This window comes from Physeter macrocephalus, chromosome 11 (genome assembly GCF_002837175.3).
Source record: "Physeter macrocephalus isolate SW-GA chromosome 11, ASM283717v5, whole genome shotgun sequence".
NCBI lineage: Eukaryota > Metazoa > Chordata > Mammalia > Artiodactyla > Physeteridae > Physeter > Physeter macrocephalus.
In genome coordinates this window covers 4850139-4862772 of record NC_041224.1, presented here as the reverse complement: position 1 = coordinate 4862772, position 12634 = coordinate 4850139, and the positions used below count along the sequence as shown (strand labels likewise).

At 37.8% G+C, this 12634-nt stretch overlaps 1 protein-coding gene across 1 annotated transcript in view; it reads left to right on the top strand.

The window, feature by feature from the left end:
• The first annotated feature begins 1324 nt into the window (after positions 1-1324).
• Positions 1325-12634, top strand: part of LOC102974909 (patched domain-containing protein 3) — a 21961-nt gene continuing 10651 nt past the window's right edge. The window contains exons 1-2 of the mRNA XM_007118210.3: positions 1325-2464; positions 3547-3668. Coding sequence (XP_007118272.2) covers positions 1325-2464; positions 3547-3668 — 1262 coding nt within the window. The remainder of the gene's footprint in view (positions 2465-3546; positions 3669-12634) is intronic.

Here is a 12634-nt window from a genome sequence, read left to right as displayed (position 1 = left end):
AAAATTAGTTAATTCAACTACAAACAGAAGGCATGGCAACCAGCAAAATGGGGATGGGAGAGTAGGGGGGTGGGGAGACTTATGACTCAAAATGGTCATTTCATTAGTATATGAATGGTTTCTATAATCAAGAAGAAAATTCTAACAGTCCAAAAGGGAAACCAGGAAAAGATATAAGATGATAGTTCACCCAGAGAGGAAATATGGTGAGTCTAAGCAACAAATTTAAAAAGTAAAATCAAAATAAGATACCAGTGGCACAAATCAAACATTTTATTGACATTCTTGGACAGGCTGTGGCAAAACAAAACTTCATGCACTGCTTATGAGGGTGTAAACTGATACAGCTTCTATGGATTTTATCAGTAACTCTGAAATTTAAAATGGGACATCCTTTGGCCCAGTAAATCCCTTTCTACAAAAACATCTCACAAATATAGTTCTCGTGCTCTACGTAAAAGACATTCATTCACTTAGCCCTGTTTATATCAGCAAAACACTCTAAAAGACCCACAGATCTATCAATATGGTTATGGCTCATTAATTTATGTTTCACCCATACACTGGAAAATTATAAAGCAATTCAAAAGAGTAAGATAACTCTACATGCAGTCACATGTTAAGATCCTTTGACATATTTGGTGAACAATGTAATCTGCATACAGAGATAGTGCAATAATACTCATGGAAAAGATATACTTGCATATATTTTGATATGCCTGCAAATGCAAAGAAGACGGTTTGTAAGAATAAACACCCACTTTTTAACACTTCCGTTAAGAGGAGGAATGGGACAGAAGGAAGTTTTAGGGTTGGGTTTTGGGTTATTTTCTTTTTTTTCACTTTTCATTCTATGCATTTACTTCTAACTTTACAAGGAGAATGTTATGTCTGTAGTTAAAGAATAAAAACAACTAAATTAGGGGTACCAGGTTCACCAAAGCCTTACCCTGAGAACCATGCTTCTGGATGATCCCCCCAAAGGTAAAAGCTGCCAATTAGAACACATCACATATCTGTGCCGTGTGTGTGTGTGTGTGTGTGCGTGCGTGCGTGCGCGCGGGGGGGTGGCGGGGGGTGCGCCCGTGAACCAGACAAATTCTGCCAATAAATTTTGAGTCCTGTAGGGCAGGCACGATTCCATTCGCCTGTAAGAAGTGTTTCTTGTAATCACTGAATCCTGAGAGGCTGGGCGCAGGGACACATTTGGGGCTGGTTAGGCTACCACGTGGCCGCCAGCGAAGCTCCAGCCTCCAGGCGCGAGCAGCCCGGGCTCAAACAGACTCCCTCAGAATTTCTCCAGGAAACCGTCGGGTGGGTGGAGATGGGCGCTCCGTCCAGCAGCGCCCTTCCAATCCGCTGTCCTGTTTCAGAACGTCGCCTTTCCTTCCCGGAATTGAGCCTTAATCCAGCTAAGGTTGCGCCAGAGGCGGCGCCCGGGCGGGAGGCGGGGCAGGAACCGGGGCCCGGAGCGCAGGGGACGGAGGCGGGGCCGGGGCCGGGGCCGGACTCGGAGAGCCGGCCGCAGCCGCCGGCAGGGCCCGGCTCCGAGCCTCTCCCGGCCGCAGAGCCCGAGCCGGAGCCGCTCTCGGCGTCGGGTCCGGGACAGGATCCCGAGCTGGGCTGGGCTGCGGGGCAGCGCGCAGGGGCCCCGCCGGAGTCGCAGCCTCTGCCGGCGTCGGAGTCTGAGAACGGAGTGTCCGACAGGCCCCGTTGCCACACCGACTGCCTGGAGGCGCCGCTCTCCCGGGCCTTCCGGCGGCTGGGATGGGAGGTGGGCTCGCACCCCTGGATCTTCCTGCTGCTGCCCATGGTTTTAACGGCCGTCCTCGGCACTGGCCTGATTCACCTGCCCAAGGAAGAAGAAGACGACCTCGAGGAGCAGTACACCCCGATAGGGAGCCCCGCCAAGGCTGAGCGACGCTTCGTGCAGGGACATTTCACCGCCAACGACTCTGATCTCTTCTCCATCGCCAGGAAGAGCACCGAGGTCAATTATGCTTCCATTCTAGTGGTCTCCAACACCAACTCGCTGCTGGAACAAGAAACCTTATCAGAAATTAGTGAAGTGGACGACGCGGTTCAGGCTTTGTCTGTGACACAGGCAAATGGACCCCAGATTCTCTACAATGAGGTGTGCTCGAAGAACCAGGGCTACTGTGTGCCCTCCAACCCACTCTTGTTCGCCTGGAAAACGAACAGTGTCCTCAACCTGAGAAACATCACCTTCCCCATCTACAGCCTAGCCGGTCAGGTCGTGTACCTGGCCAACATCCTTGGAGGAACTGTGTTAGGCGAGAGCATGGGACTGAGCCAGTTACTCCTGGAGGCCAAAGCCATGCGGCTGCAGTACTACCTGAAGACCGGCGAAGGAGTGGACAGCGAACGTAGCAAGGCGTGGCTGATCCATTTCCTGAACCAAGTTGGCAACCTTGAAAAGAGTCTGGCCTTGAAGAAGATCCAGGTACCTAGCGACTGGGGCTTTATAGGGAGGCCAGGAGAAGGTGGGAGGGATAAGAAGACTTGTTCCAACCTCACTCCCTAATTACTTGATGGAGCCCTTGACTTGAAGCTGGGTGTGTTCTGCTGTATTTGGTCCTTAATCCAACTTTCTTAACATAGCGCACTGAAGAATGCCACAAAAGAATCTAAAAGAGTGGATATTTGCATATGTATAACTGATTCACTTTGCTGTACACCTGAAACTAACATATAATTGTAAATCAACGATACTACAATAAAATTTTTAAAAAATAAAATAAAATAAAAAAGAGAGCTAAGACCTAAAAAAAAAAAAGCCAGAAATCTTAAATCCTTGGTAACATTTTGCTGGAAAACACAAATTGTACATCCTCAAGGTTGTTCTGTTCAGAACAGACATTGATCTTAAGGTTTAGTTTGGTTTTCTGGTCAAATTACTTTGAAATTCTTACTTTTAGTTAAAGTCTTTGCTGTTTCTGGGAGCCCCCTAAAATTTGTTTAGAGTTCAGTGGAATAAAAAAAACAAATCTATAAGCAAAAGTTCCATGGTGTTGTTGAAAAAGAATGCTGAGCATTTTAAAAGTAAATTATAACATAGTGCCAGGCACATGTTAGCTGTTCAGTAATTGCTGGGCTAGCAGACCTAATACTCTGAATAAAACTGGTGAAAGTGAGACACCTTCTGGAAAAAGCCTTTGAATACCCAGTCCTTAATGAAATGATATTTGTGCAGTTAAAATAGTAAAAGATAACAACCTAATAAAAATTTAGAAAAAGCCAAAATGTCTATAGTTATTAATGATTTTATAATATAAGATTCAGATTTCATATATTCAGGAGTTTTAAACTTTAGATTTTTGAAAGAAACTTTGGAAAGCATGCCAGAGATTTGTGGGAAGAAGCAAATCTTTATTACCTTCTTTATTCTAAAATCATAATCCACATAGTTTGATTCTTTACTGAATTTTAATGTTTCAATCAATAAGCTGTAGTGTTTCAATATCATTTGTAACACACACAATATCAGAATTAAAAGTTACTTATCTGAGTATATTTTTGTGGCAGGTGGTCTACTTTACGTCACTTTCTAGACAACTGGAATTTGAGGCAACTTCTATGACAGTGATCCCCTTGTTTCACTTGGCATACCTTCTAATCATATTATTTGCAATCACATCATGCTACAGGTAAAGGACTTTTATTAGTTTTTTAAACACTAACTTAAAAAATATTTTATTGTGGTGATATATATGTATATAATGTACATATAATATGTATAACAGAAAATGTACCATTTTAAAAGCCATTAAAAATATTTATTTAATTATTTGACTATGACGGGTCTTAGCTGCGGCACATGGGATCTTTAGTTGCAGCATGTGGGCTCTTAGTTGTGGCATGTAGGCTCTTAGTTGTGGCATGCGGGATCTAGTTTCTTGACCAGGGATCCAACCTGGGCCCCCTGCACTGGGAGCATGGAGTCTTAACCACTGGACCACCAGGGAAGTCCCTAAAAACCATTTTTAAGTGTACAATTTAGTGGCATTAATTACATTCACACTGTTGTGCAACCATCACAGCTATCTCTTTATAAATATGTTCCATCACCCCAAACAGAAACTCTGTAACCATTAAGCAATAACTCCCCATTGTCTCCCCCAAGTCTTGGTTACTTTTTAATCTACTTTCTGTTTCCATGAATTTGCCTATTGTAGAGATTTCATATAAGTGGAATCATACAATATTTGTCCTTTTGTGACTGGCTTATTTCACTTAGCATAATGTTTTCAAAGTTTATCCATGTTGTAGATGAGTTCCTTTTTATGGCTGAATAATATTCCATTTTATGTATATACCACATTTTATCTACTTATCTGTTTATGGGACCTTGGAATATTTCCATCTTTTGACTATAGTCAATGAACGTTGGTGTACAAATCTCTGTTTGAACCTGTTTTCAATTCTTTTCAGTATATACCTAGGAGTGGAATTAGTGGGTTGTATGATAATTCTCTGGTTAGCTTTTTGAAGAACCACCAAACTATTTTTCACAGAGGCTACACCATTTTATATCCCACCAGCAATGTGTAAGTTTTCCAATTTCTCCACATCCTCACCAACACTTGTTATTTTCTGTTTTATTGATTATAGCCATCCTTGTAGGTACTAAGTGACATCTTATTGTGGTTTTGATTTGCATTTCCCTAGTAACTAATGATGTTAAGTATCTTTTTATGTGTTTACTGGTCATTTGTATATCTTCTCTGGAGAAATGTCTATTCAGGTCCTTTGCCCACCCCCCCCCTTTTTTTTTTTTGGCTGTGCCACACAGCTTGCAGGATCTTAGTTTCCTGACCAGGGATTGAACGCGGGCCCTTGGCAGTGAAAGCGTGGAGTCCTAACCACTGGACTGCCAGGGAATTCCCACTTTTGCCTATTTTTAATGAAGTTGTTTGTCCTTTTGTTGTGTTGAGTCCTATTGTTGATGAGTACTTTATGTATTTTAGATATTAAATCCTTATCAAGATATATGATTTGCAAATATTTTCTCCCACTCTGTAGATTATCTCTTTACTTTCTTGATAATGTCCTTTAATGCACAAAATTTTAATTTAGATGAAATTCAACTTATTTATTTTTATTTTTGCTACTTGTGCTTTTGGTGTTATATCTAAGAATCCATTGACAAGTCCAAGGTCATGCTCATTTACCCTATGTTTCCTTCAAGAGTTTTATGGTTTTAGCTCTGAAATTTAGGTGATTGCAATTTTTAATTCATAGTTGTATGTGATGTGGAGTAGGGGTCCAACTCCATTCTTGTACATGTGGAAATCCAGTTGTCCAAGTACCATTTGTTGAAGAGACTGTTCTTTCCCAGTTGAATGGACTTGGCATCCTTGTCAAAAATCAATGGGCTGTAGATGTATGGGTTTATTTCCAGATGCTCAGTTCTAGTCCATTGGTCTATATGTCAATCCATATACTAGTACCACTCTGTTTTAATTATTGTAGCTTTGTTATAAGTTTTGAAATCTGGAAATCTCAACCTCAGCTGTCCAATTTTTTTTCATTTTAAAGTTATTTTGGATATCCAGGGCTCCTTGTAATTCCATATGAATTTGAGTGTTGACCTTTCCATTTCTGAAAAAAAAGCCATTGGAATTTTGGTAGAGATTGTGTTGAATCTGTAGACTGCTTAGGTGAGATTGTCATTTTGACAATATTAAGTCTTCCTCCCCATTAACTAAGAATGTCTTTCCATTAATTTAGGTCTTCTTTAGTTTTCAACAATGTTTTGTAGTTTTCAGCATACACGTCTTTCACTTCTTTGGTTAAATGTATTCCTAAGTATTTCATTATTTTAAACACTAAATGGAATTACTTCTTTAAGTTCTTTTTGGGATTGTTCATTGTGCATGGATAGAAACAGCTGAATCCTGTGTGTTTATCTTATATCCTGCAGCTTTACTGAATTTGTTTACTAACGTTAATAGTTTTCTTGCGGAGTCTTTGGATTTTTCATATATATGATCACATAATCTATGAAAAGAGATAGTTACAATTCTCCCTTTCCAATTTGAATTCCTTTTATTTCGATTTCTTGTCTAATTGCTCTGGCTAGCACTTCCAGTACAATGTTGAATATCATTGGTGAAAGTGGGCATCCTTATCTTGTTCCTGATCTTAGGTGGAAAGCTTTCCATTTTTCACCATTGAGTATGATGTTAGCTGTGCAGTTTTCATACTTGACTTTATAATTTTGAGGAACTTTCCTTCCATTCCTTGTTTTTGAGTGTTTTTATCATGAGAAGATATTGGAATTTGTCAAATGCCTTTTCTGCATCTTTTAAGATGATCATGTGGTTTTTATCCTTTGTTCTACTAGTGTGGTGTATTACATTGATTGATTTTCCCATGTTGAACCACTCTTGCTTTCCTGGGGTAAATCCCATACGGTCATGATGTATAATCCTTTCAATATGCTATTGAATTGTGTTTGCTAGAATTTTGTTGAGGATTTTTGTATCTATATTTATAAGAGGTATTATCTGTAGCTTTCTTGTGATACCTTTGTCTGGAATTGATATCAATGTATTGATGGCCTCATCATATGAGTTAGGAAGTGTTCCCTTCCTTTCAACTTTTTGGAAGGGTTTGAAAAAGATTGGTATTAATTCTTCTTTACATGTTTGGTAAAATTCACTAGTGAAGCCATCTGGTCCTGGACTTTTTTTGTTGGGAGGTTTTTGATTACTGATTCAATCCTTTTACTTGTTACATGTCTGTTGAAGTGTTCTATTTCATCTTGAGTCAGTTTAGTTCTTTGTGTATTTCTAGGAATTTGTGCATTTTATCTAGGTTATCCAGTTTGTTGGCCTAAGTTGTTAATAGTAGTCTCTTATAATCCTCTACATTTCTGTAAGTTCAGTAGTAATGTCCTCACTTTCATAACTGATTTAGTTATTTGTATCTTTTTTTCTTTTCTCCTTTGTCACTCTAGATAAATGTTTGTCAATTTTGTTGCTCTTTTTCAATAACCACTTTTGGTTTTGTTGGTTTTGTCTGTTGTTTTTCTATTCTCAATTTTATTTATCACTGTTCTAACCTTTATTATTTTCTTCCTTCTGTTAGTTTTGTGTTTGGTTTTCTCTTCTTTTTCTGGTTCCACAAGGTGTCTAAATCCACAAAGTGGTTTGAGATCTTTTCTCTTTTTAATGTAGCTATAAATTTACCTCTGGGCACTGGTGTCACTACATCTCATAAGTTATGGTATTTTGTATGTTTGTTTTCATTTTCCTTATAAATTATCTGCCTAGATGTTTTATCTATTATTGAAAGTGATGTATTGAATTTGCCAACTATTACTGTAGAGCTATATATTTCTCTCTACAATTCTGTTAATATTTGCTTCATATATTTTGGGTCTCTGTTATGTGGTTAATTTATGTTTATAGTTGTTATATCTTCCTGATTAATTGGCCCTTTTATCAATATATAGTGTCCCTCTGTCTCTTTTAACAGTTTTTGAAATAAAGTCTATTTTTGTCTGATATCAGTATAGCTACCCCTGGTCTCTTTTGGTTACTATTCATATTGAGTATCTTTTTCAATCCTCTAACTTTTATTCTATTCATGTCTTTGGATATAAAGTGAGTCTCTTGTACACAGCATATAGTTGAATCATGCTGTTTTATCCATTCTGACAATATCTGCCTTTTGGTTGGATAGTTTAATTTATTTAGATTTAAAAATAATTGCTGACAAGGAAGGACTTACTCCTGTTGTTTTGCTGTTTGTATTCTGTATCTATTATAGCTTATTGTCCTTCATTTCATCCATTTATGCCTTTTTATTTTTTGTGGCCACTCTGCGCGGTTTGTGGGATCTTAATTCCCTGACCAGGGATTGAACCCAGGCCCAGGCAGTGAAAGCTCCAAGTCTTAACCACTGGACCAGTGAATTCCTGATTTATGCCATCTTTTATGTTTAGTTTCTATTTTTCTAGTGAGCTGTTTTGATTCTTTTTTCATTTCCTTTTGTGATGGTTTTTAGAGACTTTCTTTGTGGTTACCATGGAGATTCATATAACATCTTAAATTTAAAATGATCTATATTAAATTAATACCTACTTAACTTTTAACTATGCTGCTTCTATACATCTCTGTCCTCCCTCCCTTATATTGTTGTCATAAATTATATCCTTATACATTGTATGCACTATAACATAGATTTATAGTTATTTTTATGTAATTGTCTTTTAAATTCTGTAGGAAATAAAAGGTAGAGTTACAAACCAAAAATACAATAATACTTGTTTTTGTATTTTCCCATGTACTTACCTTTACTGGAGATCTGTATTTCTTCATGACTTTGGTTACTTTTTTTTTCCTTCATTTCAATCTGAAGGAGTTCCTTCAGCATTTCTTATAGGACAGGCCTAGTGATAACAAATTCCCTCAGCTCTTCTTTATCTGTGAATGTCTTAACTTCTTCATATTTGAAGGAGAGTTTTCTGGACACTGCCTTGAAGTTGATGGGTTTTTCTTTTAACATTTTCAATATCATCCATTGTCCCTTGGCCTCCATGGTTTCTGATGAGAAATCAACCTTTATACTTATTAAGTATCCTTTGTACGTGATCAGTTGCTTCTTTCTTGCTGCTTCCAAGACTCTCTTTGTCATCGTCTTTCAATAGTTTGATTATAATGTCTCTTGGTGTGGATCATTTTGAGTTTATCCTACTTGGAGTTTGTTAAGTTTGTTGGATTTGTAGCTTCATGTCTTCTATCAAATTTGGGAAGTTTTCAGTCATTATTCTTTAAATATTCTTCCTGCCTTTTTCTCCCTCTCTTCTTTTTCAGGGACACCCATAATATGTATGTTGGTTTGCTTGCTGGAATCTAACAGGTCTGTGAGGTACTTTTCACTTCTTAATTCTTTTTTCTTTCAGCCCCCTGCCTTTTTTTTTTCTTTCAGCCCTCTGTAAACTTTTGACTGTTTTCCAGAGATCACAGAGTTGATTCTGACAACTTCTTGTTTTTCTATGTGTTGGTTGGGAGACAAGAAGTGGAAAATTCTTACTCTACATTTTTCTGATGTCTAGCAGTAAACTCTTATTTTTTAAACCTAATGACTTAAAAAAAATTTCACCCATTAGCAATAGTATGCAATCAAATGGAATAATAAAAAGAAATTTTGGCTGGTTTTGTTTGAGTTGGCATATGTTTATTACCTTACATGTTGTGCCAGTTATGATTAGTTGTGTCATTTGGAGGCAGATATGCTGATAGAGCTAAGAAACAAGTCTTTATTTCTATTATAAATTTGAACTAGTACTTTTAACTGTACAAAAAAGTAAGCTCTAATTTAATTGACACGGGCATCTCCATTGTTCTGGTGTGGAGTTTACCTTGTTAAGCACTTGTTATCTAGGCATTAGGGTTAGTTTGAACTCTTATGGCCGGAAAGCTAAAATATCAGCCAAAAAAAATAGAATTTAGATGTAGAAAGAATCTCACAAATAATATTATTCTAATGATTCTCACATCAGAGTCACAGAGAGAGCCCTAAAACCACATATTCTGAGGCCCTGCCCTATTGAATCAAGTATCTGGAGGCTAAATCTGAAAATCTATATTTCAAAAATTTCTCTAGTTTATTCTCATAAGTACATAAGTTTGGGGGAAACTGATATAATTTAACTCTCTAGGTTTAAGGTAGAGAAAGATGTAAGGCTCCAATAGGTAAAGGCACTTAACCACACTGGGTGCATCTTTAGAGTCAATAAACTAATTTATAACTTTGTTATTCTGGAAAGGAAGATCACATCCTTTAGAAAATAAAGAAACAAAAAAAGAAGGAAGGAAGAAAAAAGGAGGAAGAAGGGAAGGAAGGAAGGGAGGAAGGGAGGGAGGGGGGAGGAAAGAAAGCAAAATTCAATCTTGTTAAAGTTAGTAGGATAAATAATTTTTTAAATTAGTATGGAATCTATAAGGTACCAAGAACTAGTTTGACAAAACTCTTCTACTGGGTAGTTGGTTCTGAATATACAAAGTTATGTCAGTTCTTGCTTATCTGTAGCAAATAATTGTGGACAGTAATGCAGAAAATCTTGTATTGAAGGCAATTAGAAAATGACTTACATTTGTCTTTGAAGACTTTTTATGCTTATGTAACCAACATATTGAACACACAGGACACATGAGATGTAAACATAAAGCACTTTATTTTCATCTCCCTCTGTTCCCTTTAAGTTTTGTAGGTAGAGCAAGTTCTTCCTCTGCCCCATAAAAACTGAGGCAGGCCCTGTGACTTTCATTTTCATTCTTAGGTAAGACAGAGTCCTCCAATCAGAATTTAAATGTCCATGTTCATGTAATAAACAAAAAGTGGTAACTTGGTTTGAAGCTAAGGTTTCCCCCTCTCTTAGCTGGAGCACACTGCATGGGAAAGACTTTTACAGGGAAAAAAGGGCTTCCCTGCCCTCTTCTATCACTCTTATCTTGCTGTACTAGTTCCTGGGTTGGAACATGCCCAAGGAGAAGAGGAAAGGGAAGAGGAAGATTCTTAAGCCATACATGCTGAGTGATGGTCTAATAGATGCTTTTTCTGGGTTTGAATATACAACTGATTCTCCTGTGAGAGCTTTTGTAAGTTCCTTGACATCTCTCACTCCCAGTTCTCTGTTATCACTGAGAATCTTATCTCTGTTCTGGGTGGGGCCTCCTAGACAGTCCCTAAGATATCCCCATCCTGCCTGTCTCACACACTTATATATGAAAGTTATTCCTTGCCTACATGCATTTACCTCATTCAGAACCATTATTCAAACACATTTTGTGGTTCCATATTTACTGTCTTGCAGTGACGTCATTTAAACAATAGTAAGACTTTCTCAAAAGGTATACTCCAAATTGAACTTCATTCTATAGTAAGTACTGGTATGTTGAGCTTCCAGACTATTTCAAAATTGTCTGACATTTTGGAAATGACAAAACTTACACCAAATGTGAGATCAATTTCAGAAAAAAATCCAGAGAATCTTTCCCTTCTCAAATACACTGTAAACTAGTCTTTAGTCTTGATAGACATCATTTTCTTTCAAGGAAGATGTGGATCCCTCACCAAGCATATACATAGATTGTATTCTAAGTGGAATGATTTCTATTTTAGCCCTCCCCTGCTAAGTGAATAGAAAATTCAGAAAATTGGCCATTTTGCTGCCAGTGATGCCTAACTTCCTGAGCATTGGAATCATATGAAGAAATTTTTAGACACTTGGATTCTGCAGCTTCTCTACAAACCTATAGATCAGAATCTGCAGAGCTGTGTTCCAGGACTGCAGGAATCTAAAGTTCTAAGACTCTCCTAAGTCATTCTGATAAACTGCTTAACCAAGGTCCTTCTTGGGGACTAGAAAATCTGCAAGTGTGTTCACCAAACAGTGCTCTACATTCACATCTTCCCTCCATTGCCTATGGAACATTAAAATAAAGGTCATTTAGAAAAAGTCAACACAGCAACTAGTCAAAGTCAAGTCACTCTAGCCAATAACATACCTCACTCCCTCATCCTCTGAAAAATTTACACCAAAAAAAATCCAGAAACCTGAAAGAGGGAATGGGGATAAACATGTCATATGTAGCTTTTATCCTCATTAATCTTTCTGATTTCACGGTTCATCTGTGTTACTTTCTTATCTTAAACTTCTATAAACCAGTATTGTTACTTTAAGAAAGTATTTGTTATAATCAAAGTTTCTCATAACAAAGAAATTTACTTTTGCTCTGGAGTGAGACTGTGTGTGTGTGTGTGTGTGTGTGTGTGTGTGTGTGTGTGTCTTTATTTTTGGGCCCTGAGTTTAACTGACAGCACCAGCAGTTTGAGAAAAAGTGAGATACAGGCACAGTGTAGTTGGTTTTTTTTTTTTTTTTTTGGTAGTAATAAGAAAGTTTAGCTATTTTAATGTGGTCCTGCCTGAATAAGGTCTTTAGTTATATTCTTGCTGTTTTGGAATCAGTAGCTCCATTTGCTTAGTTGACTCTCCCAGTTTTCAAACCAAACTTAGTTTCTATCTCCTGCTAAAAATATCTAGAGGCAGGTATCAGTCATTTGTTTTGGAGCAGTTAGCAAAAGAGTAAAGTAGAAAACCAGAGGCTGTTGTCAGTATTTTAAAATGTAAAGTCATAGTTGTTGGGAGGAAAAGTATTAAACCGATTCTTTAATTGCTGTGTATGTATTCCCATTTCTGTTGGTCCAACCAAGAAACAGGCATAGCTTGTGTTACTCAAAATGGAGTACATATCACATCTTTTTGCAATTAGTAGCCACTTTTCTAGAGCCCACTTCTCCAGCAGAGGAGAGTATGAAAATCTTTTAGAAGGAGGCTTTACTTTTTTTTATTTTTATTTTTTTTAAACAGCAGGTTCTTATTAGTCATCAATTTTACACACATCAGTGTATACATGTCAGTCCCAATCTCCCAATTCATCACACCACCACCACCACCAACCCACCGCTTTCCCCCCTTGGTGTCCATACATTTGTTCTCTACATCTGTCTCTATTTCTGCCCTGCAAACCGGATCATCTGTACCATTTTTCTAGGTTCCACATATATGCGTTAATATACGGTATTTGTTTTTCTCTTTCTG